The sequence below is a fragment of the Chrysochloris asiatica genome, unplaced genomic scaffold (assembly GCF_000296735.1).
Source record: "Chrysochloris asiatica unplaced genomic scaffold, ChrAsi1.0 scaffold00344, whole genome shotgun sequence".
Classification (NCBI taxonomy): Eukaryota; Metazoa; Chordata; class Mammalia; order Afrosoricida; family Chrysochloridae; genus Chrysochloris; species Chrysochloris asiatica.
In genome coordinates this window covers 1,649,912-1,674,247 of record NW_006408862.1, presented here as the reverse complement: position 1 = coordinate 1,674,247, position 24,336 = coordinate 1,649,912, and the positions used below count along the sequence as shown (strand labels likewise).

The 24,336-nt window shown below is 39.7% G+C and overlaps 1 protein-coding gene across 4 annotated transcripts in view; it reads left to right on the top strand.

The window, feature by feature from the left end:
• The window catches only part of NTRK2 (neurotrophic tyrosine kinase, receptor, type 2), a 562,954-nt gene that overhangs the window by 122,424 nt on the left and 416,194 nt on the right, over positions 1-24,336 (top strand). For all 4 annotated transcript variants that reach the window (XM_006875883.1, XM_006875882.1, XM_006875885.1 and 1 more), the window contains exons 10-11: positions 948-1,048; positions 2,617-2,716. In XM_006875883.1, the coding sequence (XP_006875945.1) occupies positions 948-1,048; positions 2,617-2,716 (201 nt within the window). The remainder of the gene's footprint in view (positions 1-947; positions 1,049-2,616; positions 2,717-24,336) is intronic.

Sequence of the window (24,336 nt, the reverse complement as noted above, 5' to 3'; positions counted from 1 at the left end):
GGGAGTTAAAGATGAAACAGCAAGCAGGTAGAAAATAGGTAAATTTTCAACTACCTTCATTTGCATTCAAAGGAACACACTGCTAATAAACATAATAATAATTTAAATTAGTTGCCTTAAGGCCAACCTCATAATTATATCTAGAGATGGTTAGATGGTGCTAAGTTAATGAGACAGCTTGTTCAGGACTGAAAAAAAAACAAAAACACTTTACCTATTTAGAATATATGCACAAACATTATAACATTATTTACAGTATTTACCAAGAATTTTGTGTGACCTTTTGTAGATCATATTACTAGTAAAACTTTGTCTACCAGCAAAAAACAGTTCCCTGCCTATTAGCAACTCTGAGACTAAAGTATTGGCAGAGCTGCTCAGGTGTTCCTATGTAGACCAAAGTGCCATCTTGAATGGTTCCACACTCCAGTCTGAGTATCTGCCTCTTACCCAACTTGGATACACTTTTCAGTGGAATCAGAATGCTGATTTTGAGTCTGGGTTCCTGTCTAAGCTCTATCACCCCTTTGTTATGTGGCCTTAGGGTGCTCATATCATATAAAACTGGCTCAGAATGATCATCTCTGAAGACCTTTCCTGTGTATCAATCTATGACTCTCAGATGACTGATTCCCTTTAGTATTTGTTTTAAATAATAAAAAAAATTCTCTTATTTACATAGGAAAAGCTCTAATAATGTTTAGTTTTGACTTTGACCAGTAGAACACTAATGTAAAGTTAGTGTTGATAAGATATTGGGTTTTGTGCAGTCACAACTATAATGAATTGAACTTAGCCAAACCATGGTCATCCACAGCTGGGCCCTCAGTGATTGGAATCCTGGAAGTTTGTCTTGCTTTGCTCTGGGTCTTGCTGTAGTTCTGTAGCCCTGGGGTTGGCAGCCTAATGACAGCATTATACTTTCACTCTCTTTTCTCCACCATAAGATTATGGGACTGTAGCAACTGACATCGGGGACAACTCAAACAGAAGTAGTGAAACCCCTCCCACAGATGTGGCCGACAAGGCTGGTCGGGAACATCTTTCAGTGAGTATGAAAAGTGCATGTTTCTATGCCTGCCTCTGAGTAGTTTGGCTGCTTACATGTTGAAAGAATGTAGCTGCTTCATTGCATGCCATTCAGCAATGTATTTTTAATGCTCAGATGTAAACAACCCATTGAAAATGGGAAGATTAATGGAAACGTTTTAAGAAGTGATTTAAAAGGTGATGTACGGTACAGTGGAGTTCTGGGAATCTTGGTGTAGTGCTGCTATAGAATACTGTACTAGATTGCAAGGTGGGTTTGAACTACAAGGCTGGCCATTCAGACTCACCAGCTGCTCTACGGAAATCCTATTCAGGGTCACTAGGAGTCAGAACCGGCTTGACAGCACTTGACAACAACAGCCTCTAAGAAGTCCTGGTGGTGCTTTGGTTTAGGCAAAACACTGGTGGTTCAAATCCACAAGTCACTCTAAAGTAAAAGATATGGCTGCCTGCTCCCATAGATGTGCAGTCTTTGAAACCCTATGCCGGGTCTCTGTGGAGTTGGAAAACCTGGTGGCAGTGTTTCTGCTTACTTGCCTTGCCTTTCATGGGTCACTTTATTTGTAAATGGGTTATATTTCAAATTTCTGCCCTATAAAAGGTTCTCACCAGAAGAGCAAGAAATCAACTTTGTCATTTAGGGCCATCTGTAAGAGTTTGTGTTTTGCACATATTCATATCTGTTTCTTCAAATGTTTTAATAAAAGCTTGAATTTTTATTTAATATCAGGAATCTATCAGGTTCTAGAAGGGACAGAGAGATGGAGGTTATAAAATAAATACAACTGAAATGCAGACCCACCGTGTAGGAGATCATTTTTCCATAAGAGACCTGAGATATGTCCATTCTTGCTAGTTGCTGTGGAGTTGTCTCTGACATGTGTTAACAAAACATTGCCTGATTCGATACCATTTCCAAGATCATTGTAATGTTTGAGTTTGCTGCTGCAGTCACAGTGTAGTGTTTTCCATTCTAGGGGGCTCATCTTCAGCTTTATACTGGACAGTGTTATACTGTGATCCGTAAGGTTTCCTTTGGCTATTTTGGGGAAGCAGATCACCAGACCTTTCTTCCTGTTGCTGTCAGGCACCATCGAGTCGGAACTGACTCATAGCGACCCCATGCACAGCAGGATGAAACAATGTCTGATCCTGGGCCAACCTCACTACCACTGCCACACTTTAGTCCATCAATGATGCCACCTGGCTGATCCATTTCGTTGGGGGTCTTCCTCTTTTTCTCCGACCCTCCATCTTACCAAGCTTGATATCCTTCTCCAGCAACTGTTCCCTCCTGACAATATGTCCAAAGTATGAGAGATGAAGTTTAGCCATCTTGGCCTCCAAGGAGCACACTGGCTGCACTTCTTCCAAAACAAATCTATTGGTTCTTTTGGCAGTCCATGGCACTTTTGGATTTTTTTTCCCCATGAACTTTTGGAAGCTCCCTCATATGTAAAGGATTCAGTGCAAGTGAACTATTAGCATAATGATCCTCACCATCATTGTATGAAGACAGAGAGCTAATGAGCCAGGCCATGACTGCTCCTCTTTTTCTTTCTCTAGGTCTATGCTGTGGTGGTCATTGCATCTGTGGTGGGATTTTGTCTGCTGGTGATGCTGTTTCTGCTCAAGTTAGCAAGACACTCCAAGTTTGGCATGAAAGGTAAGACGGGTTATGTTTATATTACTTCTTATGTGGAAGCATTTTGGACTTATGACTAATGCTAATTACCAGTATAGAAAGAAACAGCTAAATTTATGATGACTAGGTTTTAAGGCTGAAAAATAGCAGTAAGGATATGGTACTACAAATCAAGACAGAGTAAAAGAATGTTGATTACTCAGTACTACCCACTTTCCAGTGAGACTGGTTGGTCCTGTAAGACACAGAACTAACTGGTTTCTTGATTATTAAGTGACTATTAATGATAAGAGGCAAATCCTGCTCAGCTTTGACTTTGTTGCAGGATGAAGGTAGGGATGTTTATGGACACTTGTACTTTGTGGGGGAAAAAAGGTTCTTGCTGCTAAACTTTGACTTCCACATCTCCAGTGGTATGCTTTTGATTGTTGCTACTACTTTTCCAGATCTTGAAATTGAAACAACAGAATTAGGAAGAACAAAACAAGTAGTTGTTGGTGGTACATTGAAACTTTGTGAATGGGTGTTTTGTTTTGTTTTCCTTTTTTAGTGGAAAGTTTTTCAGGTTTGCATTCAAAAGGAGTGACTCTTGTCCTAGAGTAGATCATTGGTCTCTTTTAGAGGATTGAAAATGAATTTTAGGAAAAAAGACTTGTCTACATACTTTTGTGAATTATATAGCTAAGAATATCGATGACTTTTAAACTAGTGTAACTGGCAGTATGTTATTTCATTTTGTGTGGTTTCTTATAGCCAAGAAAATTTGAAAAGAAGGGTTAGTGGTACCATTTATTACTTATGTTGGAGAGCTAGTCTGATGGGTTATCTTTATCTGTTACAATTACTATGAATGTTGCTTATTTACCTGGAAGGAAATGTGCAAGTAGCAATAAATTGCCTGGCATACACTGGACTCTGGAGTGGGTCTGACCTACTTTGGATGTTTCCTCCTCTCCCTTTGTTGGTGCCTGCCTAAAACCCTAGAACAGAAATGAACAGGGAGAGGTAGTTGTCAGGGCTTAAAATATCCTCAAACCTCCTCTTGACTATCTGTGACCTACTGACCCTGGCTTACTGACCCTTGGCATCTCTTTGTTGTTGTTATGTGCTGTGGAGTCTGTTCCAACCCATAGCGACCCTATACAGGGTTTCCGAGGCTGTAAATCTTTACAGGAGCAGAAAGCCTCATCTTTCTCCTGTGGAACAGCTGGTAGTTTCAAGCTGCTGACGTTGCGTTTCTCAGCCTGATTTGTAACTACTACGCTACCAGAGCTCCTTGGCATCTCTTTAGGAAGAGAAAAAGTCTTGCATTTTCCAGTTACAAATACAACCTGATAAAGAGACTACAGTACAGTGATTTTAATTCATTCTCAAGCTTGATTGCAATAAACTCCTGGAGGGCTTGTTAAAACACACATTGCTGGGCTAAGAATTTGTATTTCTAATAGTTTCTAGGAAATACTGCTGTTCCCCAAACCTTCTTGAGACTCACTGTTACATGTCATCAGCATGGACTCCCCAGTCTCTGCAAGATGCATGTGGGAGTGGGGGCATTGCAAATGTATTAGAGTATCTACTTTATAGGCTTTTCTGGGTCCTGATGCTTAGCTAGCCCCTGGTCTGGGCTTGGGTACTGCTCGCTGCACAACCAGCTACCTTCCATGGCATTTTGTTTTCCACATCCTTACCAGATGCTTCATATTCTTAGAAGCACTTGGATTGGAGACTCCCAAACATAGTTTCTTCCAAAAAGAGCCAGGTCTTGACAACGCAACTTTCTTTTCTCGAGGGATTTAGTTTGAACCCTTTTATCCCAAGATGTGTTCCAGGAGAGGATGTGTCTGGTCCGTCTGGGAGCTCAGCAAAAGCTTTGGGAAACCTTAAAGCAAAAATTGGGAGTCCTTTCCCACTCTTGGTTCAGGAAAACAACTGGCAGGATTATCTGCAACTGTTAACCTTGTACCTACACAGCCACGCTGGAAATAAAAGGCAGCCATTTTGTTGCAAAGATGATTCTATTTCATATTGAGTCTCCAGGCACTAGGACTGAAACAATACTTTATTTTGGATAATTTGAGATTACCAGTAAAGTACCTACTTTTGTTCCAATATAACCTAAGATTGTTCTTGACGTCCTGCTGTGGCGCTGTGGGTTAATGCGCTGGACTGCAAAGTGAGTTTGAACCGCAAGCTCACCTACGCAGCGTCACTATGGGTCGGAACTAACCTCAATGGCACTTAACAACAACAAGGGTGTTCTTAATGAATTATAAGACACGAAGGGTTTTGCTCAACCTTGTAACAGAGTCAGTAAATGACTTTCTACAGCGTGTAACTACAAGACAGACAGACTCCTGATGTGGTGCTGAAGGATTAGCACTGGACTGCTAAGCACAAAGTTGAGAGTTTAAACCAACCAACTGCTCTTCTGAAACCCTATGAGTCAGAACCAACTCAAGGGCACTTGGCAACAGCATCGTAACTATAATATAATGTGTTTCACTCTCTGATTCCTAAACATAAATAAAATAGTTTTTAAAAATTTGTCTCCAAGACTCATGTTCTTGTTTGTTGTTAAGTGCTGTGGTTCCAACTCATAGTGACGCTATGTAGGGTTACCGAGGCTGCAGATCTTTATGGGAACAGGAAGCCTCATCTTTCTCCTGAGGAATAACTACTGGGCTTGAACCCTTGTGGTTAGCAGTCCAATGCTTATCCTACAGAGTCACAGAAGTCTCAGCTAATTCTTTTTTTTTTTTTTAATTAGCTGCAAGTCTATCTATGACATAGTTTGAGAAAAAATGGTTCTGATTTGAGGTTCTGGATTTCCAAGTCAGATGCTGAGGTCATAATCTTTGGGGATCTCGAAGTTAAGATCAGGCTCCTGCAAAAAGTATGAATGAAACCCGTTAAAAAGTGATGTTTAAAAAATTAATGAAAGGTAATTTACCTTAAATGCTATTAGAACTGGAATTACTTCTGTAAAACATATTCTTGTTGTTAGGTGCCATCAAGTCGGTACCAACTCATAGTGACCTTATGTACAGCACAATGAAACACTGCCCGGTCCTATGCCAGCCTCACAAGTATTGCCACACTTGAGCCTATTGATGCTGCCCCTTTGCCAATCCATCTTGCTGGGGATCTTCCTCTTTTTCTCTGACCCTCCACCTTACCAAACATGATATCCTGTTCCAGCTACTGGTTCCTCCAGACAATATGTCCAAAGTATGAGAAATGAACTTTGGCCATCCTGGCCTCTAAGGAGCACTCTGACTGCACTTCTTCCAACACAGATCTGTTTGTTTTTTTGGCAGTCCACGGCACTTTAGGGCTTAATAAAGGAAGATTATGTAAAGACACTATAAGACATCCAGACCTGAAGAGTGGTCTAGGACAACATTCGTTTTTGATGGCTAAGGGACTAGCCCAGCGGAGTCCTGGTGTGACACTGTGGGTTTATGTACTGCACTGCAAGGTCGGTTTGAACCGCATTGTCGGCTGTTCAAGCTCATAGATAATCAGGAAATATATTGGTGATTGTTTCTAAGTAACCTATGAAATTTGCATAGCCTTAAATAGAACTGTAGACACTCTGGGAGTTTACAAATGCACACTATTCCAAATGTAATCTTTGCCCTCATCTTTGGGGAGACAGATTGAAACTGACAACAGTTGCTAGTCTACTCCTAGGTGTTTATAGTTTTTAACCCAACCATAATATCACATCAGAGTCCCTGGATGGAGGCTTGAGTCTACCCAGAGGTACTCCAGAAAAAAGAGCAGATTGATGATAAAATTGATGTAAAATCAGCTGTTGAAAACCCTGTGGAGCACAGTTCTATTCTGACATACTTGGGTCACCATGAGTTAGTATCTACTCAGTGGCAACTGGGGAAAACAAAACAAAACAAAACATTAGATCACAGCCCAGTCTTTAGTGTTGATTATTTCAATCCATGCAGCCTCAGGATTATAAATTCCATCTTAATATTGTTGATTTGAAGGAGCCAGGGTAAAACAAACCAACCAGAAACCTCTTAAAATCACAGGGAAGCTCAATGCAGGGCAACTCAAGTTTTATGGATCCACCTGGGAACCCAACCATTATGTATGGCAATTCTCCTATAGGGAGATAATCTGTCTGTGAATCTCAAACTCATGAGATTTTAGAAATTAGAATTTTCTGTTCTAATCTTAGAATTCAACCACTGAGTTGTGGCGATGGGTTATATGATCGTGAGCGTCATATAAAGGTTTTTTTTTTTTTTTTTCTCTGTTCTGTCTATCCACTGTAAACCAAATGCTGAGAGGAGTACATCCTGAACAGGGAGCATTGGACAGTGATCTTCAGGAGGACTACGTTTATTTATATTTAAAACTTTTTATTGTGAACTGAGTGAAGGTTTACAGAGCATGTCATCAGTTTTGCATTTAACAAATTATATGTTTTGTTTCATCTCAGTGATTACAATCCCCTCCATGCAACAATAGTTATCCCACTTCCTCTTTATTTCCATTCCACCCACCTTCCCATTCCTTTTCAACTTTGTCCTTAGGTAAATGTCACCCTTTTAATTTTGAATGAGCGATAAATCTATGGTTAGCATAACTTACTGGTGTTGTTGTCCCCTGCTATATACCTATCTGGAGTCCTGATGTGGAGCTTCAGATTAATACGATCAACTGTAAGGTTAGTGGTTCAAGACCACTAGCCACTCCTCGGAAACCCTATACAGGGTCGTTGTGAGTTGCAACCAACTCAACGACACTTAACAACAACAACATATACCTATCTACTGCTCAGTTGAAAACTGAGCCATGAGGGTGAGTTCCTGAAGGGAGGTCTAAGACAACATTCATTTTTGACGGCCAAGGGACTAGCCCAGAGGAGTCCTGGTGTGACACTGTGGGTTTATGTGTTGCACTGCAAGGTCGGTTTGAACCGCAAGGTCGGCTGTTCAAGCTCATCATCGGCTCCTAGGAAACCTTGTTCAGGGTCACTATGAGTCAGAACCAACTTGGTGGCACTTAGCAGCAGCAGCCCATAAAGTTGGCAATCAATATGTATTAATCAATTGGCGAATGATTAGAGAGAATTTGCAACTATGTTGTTAATGTGAAAACAGTATTTGGAGGAAGCTAATATGTGATTAGTTGAAGAGAGACCCTGGGACTTTTCTATGTTTCTAGAGGGGACCTTCCTTCCCCTTTTCTCAATTCTTTCAGATAAGTAATGGCCGTAGGGAGTCCTGGTGTGGCGCTGTGGCTTAATGTGCTGTTCTGCAAGGTCAATTTGAACTGCAAGGTCAGGGGTTCAAGCACACCAGCTGCTCCTCAAAAACCCTATGCAGGGTGGCTAGGAGTCGAAACCGACTCGATGGCACTTAACAACAACAACACAATATATAAAAGGTCAGTTTGTCCAGGTCTTGTCTTAGGGCATTGAGGAAATGCATGACTTCTGAATACATGTCTTGGTCCAGTGCTGATGTCAGCAAACAATCTAGATGAGAGTGGGCTTCTAGGAGTTAACCTAGGAGTTAGTTTTCAGTATCTGTTGATACATATACATTATTATTATTATTATTTTGAGTTATTAAATGGTGCAAACAGCATGCTCAACTGCTATTCAAAAGACTGGTTGAGCCAGAGGTGCCTTGGAAGAAAGATCTAGCAATCTACTTCTGAAAGCCATCCATCAAAAACCTCATGGAGCATGGGTCTGTCCTGACACGTAAGGGGTTGCCATGACTCAGGGTCACCATGAGTTGTAATCAATTTGATGACAATTGCTTTTTTATTTTTAAAAAATCATACATTTCAATTTTTTATTTTTTTGATAAAGAAAACAAGTGTAAGTCACTACAATTTGATGAACTTGACCTATACTTATGGTGTATATTCATCAAAATGTAGCTTAAAACACCAACCAAGAAGGAAGGAATCTACACAGCAAGGATCATTCCCTCTGTACACAGAATTGTTAGGAATGGGCAACTTAAACACTGGCTACCTAAAATGGGGGTTGGGAGGGCTATAAAGGCACAAAGTGACTGGCTTACAAGTTTTCAAGAGGGAGTTGAGTTTCAGAGGGTGCAGGAAAAGGTAGAATTTCCACTGAGAGGTTTTCATTCCTTCTAGATGGGGCTGCTGAAAGGAGATGGGGGGAAAAATTATACATTTCAAGCTTCTTGTTACTAGTGTTGAATAGACTACCTGTTCTGTTTAAATAAAGATGCCAAGGGAGAGACTCTATTTCAGTTCATTTTTCTGTATTCATTTCTGTGCCTTTGCACTGTCCTCTTGGTTTTTGGTTGAACAGTGAGTTACCATAATTGCAGAAGCCCTGAACAAAGTAGCTCTGTTAGCATTTGACCAGCTGTTGAAACATTATTCATGTATGTGGTTAATATGGATGCAAAAAAGGTATAACAAATGTATGTTTCGATAACCCTATACTTAAATAAGCTTATCCCTTTTCTTCTAAGGTCTGCCTCTTAATTATTTAAATTTCCATTTTCACTGAAATAGGACTTTCATCAATAGGAAGCTCAAAGAATTTTCCAGAGCAAATTTGTTGCCAAAGGAATAGACAACCAGGCTTTTGGATGTTCACACTTATGTTACAAGCAGGCCTTGTGTTTAGCTCTCACATCACTTTCTGGCTCTCTTTCTTCATTGAAGATGGAGAAGTACATATGAAGGGGAAAGGGAAGCATCTAGGAGCACTAGTTCTGCCAAGTCTTCAAAGAGAGCTCCACATTGGGAGCCTTGCCTGGCGGCATGCATGGTGTACAGGGATGGAAAAATAAAACGGAGCCAGACGGAAAGAGGAGACTTGGAATTCACTGTGCGGGTGAAAAATACTTTCTGCTATCAACTTTGTTTTACTTGCATTCTCTGATGTAAGTCTAGATATAGTATTTTTTCCCTAAGCACTGATAACATTCTTTGTCCTTCTAGTGTAAAATACCTAAGTGACCCTAAGAAATCTCTAGAGAACAAACTAGGAGAGGAAGCCTTTTCTCTCATTCAACATTCTCATAGTGCCCCCAAGGGCATGATTTCTGTGAAGGTCTCGTAACTGTGCACAGAAACCACCAAGATGCCTTCATCCTGGTATTTGAGATTTAGATATTGCCTATTAGTAAATGACGGGAAAACTACGAATCCTAAGAAAACAGAAACAGGGTTTCTGGACTCCAGGCTCGGGTTCACTATTTGTTTCTCCTCTTTTAAACTATCTTTTCGATGTCTTTTAACAGCAGCCAAAAACTTGATTATTTAAAAATTACCATAAACATAACAGGGCTAAAAGAAGTTGAAAGGTAAGGACTTTTATATGAGCTGAAAACAATTTCAGAAAGTTGAGGCAGTTGAGTTTAACAGATATTTGGATCTACTTTTGAAAGAGAAAAAAAAAAATGTGACTGAAAGCCAGAAACACATTTGTAGCAACATCTGTATGGACAAACTGTTTTCCAGATGCCTTTTTTAAAAGAAAAAAAAAAAAAAAAAAGAAGAAGAAATTATAACAGTAATACATGAATGCATTCTTGTTTTCAAGATTTCAAACAAGTTAGATAAAGAGAGTTACATGTAGACATTTCCTTTCACCCTTCATTCCTACTACCATTTCTACTCCTAAAGATAGCCTTCTGAAACCACCTAGAATGTTTAATATTATGTGCATAATAGTAATAATAATAATATGTTGCTGTTGTTAAGTGTCATCGAGTCATAGCACCCCAGGAGAGGGTTTCCAAGGAGTGGCTGGTGAGTTTGAACCATTGACCTTATGGTTCAAGGTCCTGTGCTTATCCTACAGTGCCAGACCAGGACTCTACATAATAATATATATCACTTAATCTTTGGTAGCATAGTGGTTACTAATGAGGCTGCAAATCACAAGGTCAGCACTTCAAAACTACCAGCTGTTCTGTGGGAGAAAGATGAGGCTTTCTGCTCCCGTAAAGATTTACAGCCTCAGAAACCCTATACAGGGTTGCTACGAGTTGGAACCGACTCCACAGCACACAACCACCACCACCAGTTTATTATATAATCAAATATACAAGCTCATTTGTAGCTACAGAAGGAAATTATAATAATTTTCTTCATTACATTGTGCTACTGTAATGAAAAATACCAAAGTGGATGGCTTTAAAGAACAGAAATTTATCATCTCGTGTGTTTTGAGGCTACAGGTTCAGATCAGGGCATTAACTATAGGGGTAGACCAGCATCTCTTGGTATTCCTTGACTTATAGACAGTTTCTCAGATCGAGTCTGCCTCCTCATTGAGCCCACTATGTGTGTATCTGTATCTATTCTGCTCTTACCAGAACTCAGAAAGGATTAGGTTTAAGACCCGCACATCCTCATTAGCATAAACAAGGGGAACCCCCTATTTCCATAGGTATAGGCATTAGGGTTTCCATATTTCTTTTGGGGGAATATAATTTAGTCTTAACCATGCTTCTGCATGTTTTTAAAGGCAACAATTTACCTTTTCAATCTTTCTATATCAGCACCTAGGTATCTTTTACATTTTGTTTAATATTATTTCACATAATCTTGCACCAGACTATGCCCCTTAGAAGCCGGCAACATAGAAGAGGTTTCTCCTCCTTTCTTGCCACAATATTATCATATATAAGAGAGCAATATTACTGGCACTGTGGAATAAAGCATTGGACCTCAAGATCAGTTTGAGCCACAAGGTCAGCAGTTCAAACTCACTAGCCACTCCATGGAAACCCTATACAAAGTTGCTAGGAGTCAGAACTGACTCAATGGCACTTAACAACAACAGCAACCTTGTGGAATTGTTATTCAGACAAACTGAATGATGTCCGTGAAATATTTGGAAAAGTTCCTGCTATCCAGTAGTCACTCCATAAATATTGGACTTCTGTACATACACACACATACACATATATAAGGAGCTCTGGTAGCGTAGTGGTTACGAATTGGGCTGCAAACCACAAGGTCAGCAGTTCAAAACTACCAGCTGTTCCGCGGGAGAAAGATGAGGCGTTCTGCTCCAGTAGAGATTCATGGCCTCAGAAACACTGTACAGGGTCGCTATGAGTCAGACGCAACTCCATGGCACATAACCACCACCAACCATATATATATATATGTTTCACTGGTTTTGCTTTGCTAGAAAACCTGGCCTAAGACAGACGATAAATATATTTACAAAATATATTTTTCCACTAGTTTGACTCTATGATTTTAAAAACAACAACAACAACAAAATAAGCTCTCGAGTTAGCTTTTACTAATTTTTAAAAGATAAGTTTTTGGTGTGATGTCCTTTCTTTTTCAGAGATATATGGAATAAAGATACTTCAATGAATTTTAGTGTTACATTTTCAGAGACAGAGAGACAGATGCTATTATTTTAGCATTCTAGAATCAGATTGTTGTTGTTGTTGTTAAGTACCATCAAGTCAGTTCAGACTCAAACCTTGTATATAGTTTCCAAGACTTTTAATCTTTGTGGGAGCAAAAAGCTTCATCTTTCTCTCACAGAGCATCTGGTGGGCTAGAACCACTGAACTTGTAGTATGCAGTCCAGTGCTTATCGTATGGAGCCATCGATAGGTACTAATAAGAAAGAAGCTTGAAGAAATTTTAGGGATTAACTTTTTTTTGTAAAGTAAGTAGTAGGTATATTTGACTTTAGCTTCTTATGTTGTTAAGAGCTGTCAAGTTTATTCTAACTCCTAGCGACACTATATAGTGTTTCAAAGGAGTAGCTGGTGGGTTTGAATCACAGACCTTGTGGTTCACTGTTTAGTGCTGATCTTACTGCACCACACCAGGAGTTCTTATCTTATGTTACTAAGTGCTGTCGAGTGGGCTCACATTCTTAGTGAAACTAGAACAAGACACCTGCGCCATCCTCACAACTGCTGCCACTCTTGAGCCCATTGCTGCTGCCACTGTGCCAGTCCATCTCATTAGAGGTCTCCCTCTCTTTCTCTGTCCCTTCATTTTACCAAGTATGGTGTCCTTCTCCAGGAACTGGGCCCTCCTGATAATATGTCCAAAGTATGAGAGACGAAGTCTCGCAATCGTGGCTTCTAAGAAGCATTCTGGTTGCACTTCTTCCAACACAGATTTCTTTGTTCTTTTGACAGCCCAGGGTACTTTTAATATTCTTCTCCAACACTCAAATGCACCAATTCTTTTGTGGTCTTCCTTATTCATTGTCCAGGTTTCACATGCATATGAGGCTTTTGAAAATACCATGGTTTGGGCCAGATGCACTTTATTCTTTGCTCTTGAACACTTTAAAGAGGTCTTGTGAAGTAGATTTGCCTAATGCAATACATCATTTGATTTCTTGATTGCTCCTTCCATGAGTGTTGATGGTGGATCCAAGCAAGCTGAACTCTTTGACAGCTTCAAACTTTTCTCCATTAATTATGATGTTATTAATTGGTTCAGTTGTGAGAATTTTTGTTTTCTTTACCTTGAGATGCAACCCATACTGAAGACTATGTTTTTTTTTTTTTTTTTTTCATCAATAAGCATTTTAAGTCCTCTTTGTTTTCCACAAGTAAGATTGTATCATCTGCAATATTGCAGGTTGTTAATGAGTCTTCCTCCAATCCTGATGCCAATTCTTCTTCATATAATCCAGCTTCTCAGATTATTTGCTCAGTATACATATTGAATAAGTATGGTGAAAGAATACAACCCTGGCACAAACCTTTCCTGATTTTAAATCATGCCCCTCTGTTCTATTCAAACAACTGCTTCTTGGTCTATGTACTGGTTCCTCATGAGCATGATTAAGTGTTCCAGAATACTCATTCTCTGCAAGGTTGCCCATGGTTTGTCATGAACCACACAGTCAAAAGCCTTTGTACAATCAATAAAGCACAGGTAAACATCTTTCTGGTATTCTCTGCTTTCAGCCAAGATCAATCTGACATCAGCAATGATACTCTCCTTCCATCTGATGTCAGCAATGATATCTTCTTATGTTGTTAAATGCTGTCGAGTCTTTTCCGACTTACAGAGACCTTGCATGGGATTTCCAAGAAGCAACTGGTAGATTTGAACTTGTTCAAATGATGACCTTGTGGTTCAAAGTCCAGTGGTGATCTTCCAGCACCACACCAGGAGAATATGTTGTTGTTGTTGTTGTTAAGTGCCATTGAGTCGATTCCAACCCATAGAGACCCTGTATAGGATTTCCGAGGATCAGCTGGTGAACTCAAGTGGCTTTGCAATCTGTCACATTAATTCACAGCACCACATCATGTATAGACCTCACAAAACACCATCAGAAAAATTAAGAAACCTACTTTTTTACTGCCCTCTCTCTGTCCACTTCACATTGAGCTCAAAATGTATCTTAACATAAAATTTGTCGATGCCAGTCTCAGAAATTTCAGAAAAGACGTTAACTGAAATACATTTAATTCAGTCTCTTAACAAATTAAAAAAGCATTATGTCTCAAGATAAAAACTAATCCAAGTATTTCTTTATTGTCATTTAGGAATGTTATAAATAGCATTTCCTGAATGTATGAGGTAAAAATCTCCCTTCCTAAAGCCTCTCACTTTTGTGAGTGCCAACTTTTGGGTTGGTTTCTGGTTTGGTGCAGTAAGATCAGCATTGGACTCCAAATCACAAAGTCAGCAGTTCAAAGCTACCAGCGGCTCCTGAAAACCCTATACAGGATTACTGTGAGTTGAACTGACTCCACAGTACTTAAGAATAATAGCATACATGAGAATAAAACAAGCAATGTTCTTTCTGCATATGGAAAAGGACTTTTAAGAACTCACTAGATTAGACAGGACAGGAAGGGGACACTAGGGTTGGTGTCTCACAACATGGTAACTCATGGTGTCACCCTCCCCCCCATCTTCAGGGCTGACCAGAGGAAGTCCCTCTCCACCTGCAGCTCCTCCCCTCCCCTTTCCCATTGGCCAACGGGGTGGTGGTGGTGGTTGTGTTCTGTGGAATTGGATCTGACTCATAGCCACCCTGTATAGATTTCTGAGGCTGTAAATCTTTATCAGAACAGAAAATGTCATCTTTCTCCTGCAGAGCAGCTGGTAGATTTGAACTGCTTACCTTGAGGTTAGTAGCCCAGCTCCTAATCCACTAGGCTACCAGGGTTCCTTAGTACAACAAGGAGAACCTGCTTATTGTCCCATGGTAGGCACCGTATCCTGGCTACCTGCATCCTGACTGGAAGTTGATGGGGTAGAGGAGCAGGGAGGAGGTGCAGTGCCAGGAAAGGAGGACGTGAGACATTACTGTTCTGGGTGACTGGTGTCAACAGCCCCAGTGAGGCCTCAGCATTGGCTGCCCCTCCCAATGTGGCACAGCAAAGTCCTGCAGACCCTTTGGTGTTGCCCCCTCTGACATGTCAGGGGTTCACTCCTTACTTCCTCACTCCTGATGCCCCAGGAAGAAGAGGAATTAACATCCCTCCCCTTAGCCTTGTAGGAGTACTTACCTCTTTTTCATTGACTTCTCACCATGGGTGTTCCTACAATCCCATTATGATTCAGGGGCAAGTTCTTCGTGTGGAACATCAAAGTACAAGGGACTTTCTAGTCTAGATTACTGAAAGGGGTACAAGCTCCTTTAAAAAATCAGATTTTGTAAAAGGGATAACATTAGAAGGTCCCAGATAGAGTGGAGTAAACAAGTATAACAAAACTCAAAATTATTAAAAAAAAAAAAAAAAGACTGGGTTTACTGGTGTGGAACAAAGCTCAAAATTAAGACCAGGCTTACTGGTCAGAAAGAGACTAGAGGAACCTGAGACTATGGCCTTTAGCCACTCTTCAGGTCTGGAAAGGAACTCACCTTTTTGGCCCAAGTTTCAGCCATGTGGTGGTTAGGTAGATAGGGGAACAACAACACTAGTAAAGTATGCTCACCATGGAATGGTCAATCATTCAAAATCCAAAGGACAACATTTAGCTAAGGACGAGGTTCAGAGGAGTTGGGAAGGAGGGTAGAATGAAAATAAGAACCACAGGGAGGAGATTGCAATCATTAAGATGAAAAACAAAATGTTTGATTAGTTGAATGTAAAAATGATGATTTCACTCAATTCACAATAAAAATTTTTTTTTTGAAAAAAACCAACCCAATTTTTCATTTAACTAAAAGTCATCAAAAATTGTTACCTGTTTTTTGACTCTCCTTATTAAATCTTGGACAATGAATAAGGAAGACTGGAGAAGTGACATATTTGAATTATGGTGTTGATAAAGTATATTGAAAATATTCTGGACTGTCAGAAGAGCAAACAAATCTGTCTTTGAAAAAGTATAATCAGAATGCCCCTTAGAAGCACAGATAGAGAAACTTCTCACATACTTTGGACATCTTATCAGGAGGGACCAGTCCCTGGAGAAGGACATCATGCTTGTTAAAAAGTGGAGGGTCCGCAGAAAAGGGGAAGACCCCAATGAGATGGATTGGCATAGTGGCTACAGCAATGGACTCAAATATAACAATTGTGAGGATGTTTCATTCTGTTGTTCATAGGGTCATTGTAAGTCAGAACAGACTCAGGGGCAGCTAACAAACAAATACAACATTAAATCCACTGGTGGGTTGTTTTAGTGGCGCAAACAGTTATGTGCTGGACTGCTAGCCAAAAGGTTCATGATTTGAACTCATTCTGATGTTCTTGAAACACAGGCAGGCCTGGAAATCTGCTTATAAAAAAATCACAATCTTGAAAACTATATTTAGCACTTCTACTGTGCATTCTCATATGAATGCAAAAGCTGGACAGTGAATAAGGAAGACTGTAGAATTGATGCCTTTGAGTTATGGTGTTGGAGGAGAATATTGAAAGTGCCAAGGGCTGTCAAAAGAACCAATAGATCCATTTTGGAAGAAGTGCATCCAGAGTGCTCCTTAGAGGCCAAGATGGCCAAACTTCGTCTCTCATACTTTGGACATATTGTCAGGAGGGACCAGTTGCTGGAGAAGGATCTCATGTTTGGTAAGGTGAAGGGTCAGAGAAAAAGAGGAAGACCTCCAATGAGATGGATCAGCCAAGTGGCAGCATCGATGGACTCAAGCATGGCAACAGTAGTGAGGTTGGCCTAGGATTGGGCAGTGTTTCATTCTGTTGTGCATAAGGTTGCTGTGGGTCGGTACCAACTCAATGGCACCTAACAACAACAATAACAACAACTGTGCACAGGAAGTCACTATGAATCGGAATTGACTTGTACAGCAGTTGACACCAACAAACACTGTGCTGAATAAATTCACTTTTACCTCCTCACATAAATCATGACATATTTTAATTAAGGTACTTCAAAATCTGAAGCTCTATGGTTGTTTCTTCTTCTTTCCTCCCTGTTTTTCCCTTACATTTCTCTTTGCCCTGCCATTTTGTCTCTCTACATTTCTGTGCTTTCTCATTTTATATTTTATACTCCCAGTTTTCTCCTTCCTTATCCCTAGTGTCTTAGTGTGGTAGACAAGTTTCTCAGAATTTATGAAGAAGACAGATAATAACTTGGCATACATTTTACCATATGCTTTGATTTTAACTTATTTTATTTTGGGCAAGAAATACTGAATGACTGTGGGAATAAATTTAGCCCTAAATCTGCCGAATTGTCACATGGCACTTCGGAATACAGCCTGTTTGAATAATGCATACCCTTCATGTTTGTAAGCTGTTAACTCTTAAGTCTTCATTCCTAGGAACATATAGGAATACAACACTGGAGACTATGACTATAATAAACTTGGGTTCAAATCCTAGATTTCCCACCTGCTAACCATTTGCAGTCCTGGTGCAGAGCTGTAAGATAATGCACTGGACCACAAAGTCAATTTGAACCATAAGAGTGGTGGTTCAAACTCACCAGCCACTCCTCTGAAACCCTATATTGGGTCACTGTAAGTCAGAACAAACTCTATGGCACTTAACAACAACAACAAGCATTTCAGTCACTATTGTTAGGTGCCATCCAGTGGTCCCCTATGTACAACAGGATGCACGCTGCCTGGTCACGTGCCATCCTCACATTCGTTGCCATGTTTGAGTCCATTGTTGTAGCCATTTCGTCAGTCCATCTTATCGAGGGTCTTCCTCTTTTTGCTGACCCTCAAATTTACCAAGCCTGATGTCTTTCTCCAGAGTCTGGTCCCTGCTCTTAACTTGTCTAGTAAGTGAGACAAAGTCATCATCCTATCATCTAAAGAGCATTCTGACTATACTTTTTCCAAGACCAGTTTATTCATTCTTCTGGTTGTCCAGGGTATATTTAATACTCTTCACCAACATAATTGAAAGACATTAATTCTTCAGTCTTCCTTCTTCATTGTTCAGCTTTCACAGGCATTATGAGATGATTCAGAGCACCATTGGGTCAGGTACACCTTAGTCCTGAAAGTGACATCTTTGCTTTTTAACACTTTAAAGAAGTCTTTTGTAATAGATCTGTCCAATGTATTATAGCCTTTGATTTCTTGACTGCTACGTTTCTGGACATTAATTGTGGATGTAAATAAACTGGAGTATTTCCAACATATTTATCATGATGTTGCTTAATGATGCCATTGCAAGGATTTTTATTTTCTTTATGATAAGATGCTAACCACAATTTGGGGTCAATCATTTAAACTTTCTAAATCGTAGATTTCTCTTTGGTAAAATGAGGGATGAATACTCATCACTCAGCTGATTATAAAAATTAAGCATGTGATTATTTGTGTCTATTGTTGTTGTTGTTAAGTGCTGTTGAGTCAACTGTGACTCATAGGGTCCCTGTACAGGTTTTCTGAGGAGTAGCTGGTAGGTTTGAACCACCAACCCCGTGGTTTGCAGTCTAGTGCTGCTCCTAAGCACCTCACCAGGAATCCTTTGTACCTATGCTGTTTGTTGTTAAGTGCCATCGAGTCGGTTCGGACTCATAGTGACCTTGTATAGGGTTTCTGAGGAGCAGCTAGTGAGTTTGAACCGCTGACCTTGCCGACCTTATGGTTGAGTGCTTATCCTACAGCCCCACAGCAGTACTCTTTGGTGCTTATAAGAAGCAGTTATTTTCAAATTTATTTCATAGTAATATATATCATTCTACTAGCCCATCTGTCTGCTTGGTGTGCTATGGGGGCTTGCGTGTGGCTATGATGCTGCAAGTTATGCCATTGGTTTTTCTAATACCAGGAGGACCACACATGATGGATGGGTTTTAGTGGAACTTCCAGACTAAGCCAGATTAGTAAGAAAGACTTGAATGTTGTCTTATATTATTGTTGTTGTTAAGTGTTGTTGAGTCGGGTCTGATTTATCAACCCTGTAAAGGGTTTCTAAGGAGAAGCTGGTGCATTTGAATCACCGACTTTGGGATTAGCAATCCAGTGCTTATTTTACAGCACCACACCAGGATTCCTAATACAGTATTGGAAAATAAGCCCCCTAGTGTGGGAAGTATTGAAAATGCTCAATGGCTGCAGCAACTGTATGAAGCATACCAATGATTGTGAAGTGATACAGGACCAGGCGACCCTTCTTCACTCTGTTCCTCATGTTGAGTTGAAGCTGACTCAAAGGCAACCAACAGCACATCATTGAGGAAAAGTGTGGGAGAGTATGAGTGTATAGTAGAGCTTCTAGGTTTATTATTGTTGTTGCTGTTACTTACCATTGAGTTGGCACCGACTCATAGTGACTTTTTGCACAAAAGAACGGAACACTGCCTGTTCCTGGACCAACCTCACAATCATTGCTACACTTGAGTCCATTGATACTGCCACTGTGCCAATCTATCTAGTTTGGGGTCTTCCTTTCTTTCGGTGATCCTTAACTTTACCAAACACCATGTCCTTCTCTAGGGATTGGTCCCTCCTGATAATATGTCCCAAGTATGAGAGATGAAATCTGGCCATCCTGTCTTCTCAGGAGCATTCTGGCTGTACTTCTTCCAATACAGATTTGTTTGTTCTTTTGGTGGTGCATGGTTTATTAGTTGATTTTATGGGAAAAAAGCAATTTTCAGTGTGTCTCTCTACTTTATAGGCATATGATATTAATGTAAAATTGCTTGAAGCGTATGCTTATTTTAAGCTCTTCAGCCAATAAAGTAAAAGATTCTATGTATCAGTTATTGCCAGTTCTTAATTTTATTGTCTTTTAAACAATTTGCCTGTTTAAATTGAGTTGAGGTTTCTGAGAAACTTGCTTTATTTATTCATTGATTTGTCATGCGAGTTCTTTTGGGAGATGCATTTACTAAAGGAAAGGGGCTGGGAGCAAGGACCCCTCCCCACTAGCCCCCAGTGACCATTAACGTACATCTAGAAGCATGAATTAATGAGACCTCCTTCTCTAATGTGTTTCCCTTTGGCAAGGAAGGTATTGCGACTACTAAAATGATTTATTTTATACTAGAATAAGCTTTTCTTTGTGATGTCTTTATAGCCTGCTTGAGAAGAATTGTGGGGAAGGTTTGGAGAATTAAAAACTCTTCCTTATACAATAGATTGTCATCAATATTATTGTAGCCATTATATCTGAAGCCCTGCATTTCCTGTGACTGAAACCAAGACTTAAACAATTGTAATAGGGGGCCTTAGTCTTCAACAAACTATCAGCAAAAAATGGAAACACATTGACTTCCTCTATGGTCTTCTGAGTTTTGTAGTAATAGGAAGGGGAAGAGAGAAATAGAGTCTTGTCTTATGTTGGGTTCTCTAGAGGAGCAAATCCAATGAATAGCTAGATGATACGTAGATAGATAGATAGATAGATAGATAGATAGATAGATAGATAGATAGATAGATCAATAGTTGTTGTTGTTGTGAAGTGCTGTCGAGTTGGTTCCAACCCATAGTGACCCTGTATAGGGTTTCTGAGGAGCAGCTGTTAAGCTTGAATCTTGGTGTTCAAATGGCTTTGCAGTCTGACGCATTAATCCACAGCACCACACCAGGACTCTAGATAGATAGATAGATAGATAGATAGATAGATAGATAGATAGATAGATTTATTTCAAGAAAATAGTTCATGCAGTTTTGGAGATTAGCAAGTGCCAAATCTGTGGGTCAGGCATCCTATTGGAGTGGTTGCAGGGACTGACGAACCTGAAAACGACAAGTCAGATGGCAGGTTGCTGGCTCACATCCCCAAAACTGGAGGTCTTAGGGTAACAAAACAGAAGAAAGATTAAGAGAGAGAGCTTTGCCAAAACATCCATATATATATTAGATACAGGTCATACCCCCAAGAAAACTGCCTTTACACCAGATTATACACTGGAGGATAATTACATAGTACTGAGAATCACGGCTGAGCCAAGTTGACACATAACATTAAACATCACAATTCTGATTCTGTTGCCATCCATTAAGTCTTTGGTATTGTTAGCTGCCCTTCTGTTGGCTCTGACTCTCAGTGACCTTAGGTATGAATTAATGAATGAGTGAATGCATGAATGAATAACCTTATATATGAATGAAACATTGCTGGGCCTGCTCCATCTTCATGATCATTATTATATTTTCATTCATTCTTGTGCACCTTGTGTAGTGCCTTACAACCTAGTATCCTCATCTACTAGCTCTATAGAGAACACTATTCTGTTGAGAGCCATAAGGTTTCCTTTGGCTAATTTTCTGAAGTATATCACAAGGCCTTTCTTCCTAATCCTAATCTTAATCTGGAAGTTCTACTGAAACTTGTACAGCATGGGTAACCTTGTTGGCATTTTAAAATTCCAACATCATAGCACAATGCAAGTTACCACAGTAGGACAAACTGACTTACTGCTGGTGGTTTAAGTCTTTAGTAAGAGTTTACTATTCCTGAGTTGAAGGCAGAAGAATTGTCTCAGCCCCAACTGTAGCTGTGTAAGGAAGGAAGGAGATGTGAGTTCAGAGGGTGGGATTTGTGTGGGAAGGTGGGATTTGTATGGAGAATGAGGTGCTGTTTCTATTTACACATATGGCTGTCAACTTTGTAGGCCTAGCAAGATTTGAGTGGAGTCAACCGTCCATCTGAGTCTTTTCCACTCTTACTTCTTGGATCATATGTAAAAGAAAAATTTATAATGACCAGAAATAAGAGAACAATGATCAAAAGATCATTTGAGGGCTTCCTCCAGCTTTAACATTTACAACTTGGTTCAAGTTATTCTATATAGTTACACAGTCATTTAAAAGTCCATACATTTATGGTGTGTTTCTATATTATTTTGGTATGTAATGGTACAGTTTTTTGTTTTGATGTTGTTGTTGTATTTTAATCCATGAAGGAACTACTATCTCCTGACTATTAACATATGAAATATGTCTGTAGGTCAATACTAACTATTCCTGAATGAATTTTCAAACTGTGTTCATCTGAAGTAGAAAATATTGCCTCTAAGTTATACACATGGAGCTCTGGTACTGTAGTGGTTATGAATCGGGCTGCGAACCGTAAGGTCATCAGTTTGAAACTACCAGCTGTTCCATGGGAGAAAGATGAGGCTTTCTGCTCCCGTAAAGATTTGCAGCCTCAAAACACTGTACAGGGTCACTATGAGTCGGAACTGATTCCACAGCACATAACCACCACCACCAAGTTAGACACAGACTCCATTTTTTATGTAGTGGACATTCCTAATGACTCTGTTTACTATTGATTTGCATGTGGCCTCCATCCTGCAGAGTTGTCTTTGAAACCCAAGCTGGAGCACAGAGAGAGACTGCTAGGCAGAAGCTATCCCTTCCTGGAATGATGTGGGTTTTAGGGATCAAGCAGTTCAACAGCTGGGCTGTTTCCCCAAAATTGCATTGCTTTGTTTGAAGTAAATCCTTGGAATATTAGATGTATCCATATACAAATGCCACACATTCCATAGTCCAGAAGAAATAATTTCTGTATTATTTACATGTCATCTTTCCTTTATGAGTGCAGACAGTTGCAAAGTGATTTTATATATATTTAAATACATATCCCCCAAATTACTTATTCCTCACATTATATCTTAGTTCTCCTATGATTCCTTGGCATGGGTGAAGTGATCAACAGTGAAATGATCTAGGATTGGATTAACGATGAAGCAGGCATATAACTTAGACACAGACTGTGTCTGTGTCTATTATGGTCCAATAAAACATCTAGTTTGGGCATTTTTTCCATTAGGGCAACCTTAAGACAATTGGATAATCATGGAAAATTCAGCATGGTTCCATCAATGCTGGATTGAGCATTTTTCCTTCTATATCCTCAGCTTGCATAGGTGGGGATGGAGGGTGTTTGCATTGAAGTTTCATCTCCATATGTGGTAGGGACAGATCTGTAGCTTCTGCAGTCATTTTTCCATGTTAGAATCTGCTGAATTGTCCATCTTAACACTTGTGCTTGGTCACTTGGTTTCCAAACCAGATTCAACCACTTTCACATGCCTGTCTGCAAAGCTATCCTTAAAGCTTTGGGAACCCACATAATGCTATGAAATCTGTGACTGTAATACACTGTAAAGCTGCCACTACTTTATCACTCTCATGCCATTGGAGGTTTGAGATTGTTTTGACTTGTTGGTTGCCATTTCAGGTCCTCTCAGAAAAGGTGCACTCAACATTCCCCTTTTATTTCCATGTCAAACCTGACCAGAGGGTCTGTGGTTCCTCAACCTCCGTACTTGATCAAGGGACAGCTTATAGGACTCTCTGCCTGCATCTAACCATTATGATCTGCCTCCAAACTATCTCCTGTTGCCAGACAGGCAGAAAGAATATGAAAACATCATTTTGCCTGTTTTCATATAATGTTTGTCATATATGTAGATCTTCTTGTTTTCTACAACATTTTTATATCGTGGGAAGTATATATTTGTATAACAAAGTATTTGCCATCTCAACAGTCTTACATGTACCATTTAGTGACATTAATTACACTCATCATGTTGATATTTTCGACACAAAAAAGTTGAAAGAATATTACAACGAACATTGTATACTCAACATCTAGATTCAACAGTTGTTAACATACTGCTATTTGAAAATAAATTGCCTACGTGTCATTTCACTTCTAAATTCTCCAGCACATTTTTCCTTAGAAATAAAGATACAGTATCTCCTAAAAGCACAACCATAGTACCATTATCATTGCATCCTGGAAAATGAAGATTACTTTCTAATAGCAGATATTATGTAGTTTATCTTCAGATTTCCCCATTTATTGAAAACAGTATCTTTTAAAGCTATTTTCATTTCAAACTAGGATCAACTCAAAGCTCATGAATCACATTTTGTTCCAAATTCTCTCTTTCTCTCTCTCTCTCTCTTTTTTTTCATTCTCTTTGGTCTATTTTTCTTTATTTTATTTTTCATCACTTTGATGCTTTGAAGAGCCTAAGCAGTTGCCCTGTAGAATGTCCTTCATTCTAACTCTGTTTGATTGTTTTTTCCTTATGGTATTCTTCACTTGTCTCTTCATTCTCTGTATTTCCTGTGAAGTGAAACTTAGTCCCAAAGTGTTGATTAGATTTAGGTGAAATATTTTGGGGACAAAGAGTGTCTCACTCTACACTCTGTGTTGTATTGATGCAGGGGCACATGACATCAGATTGTTCCACTGTCTGTGATGCTAAATTGGAATGCTTCTTAAAGATAGGAACCACCAGATCTT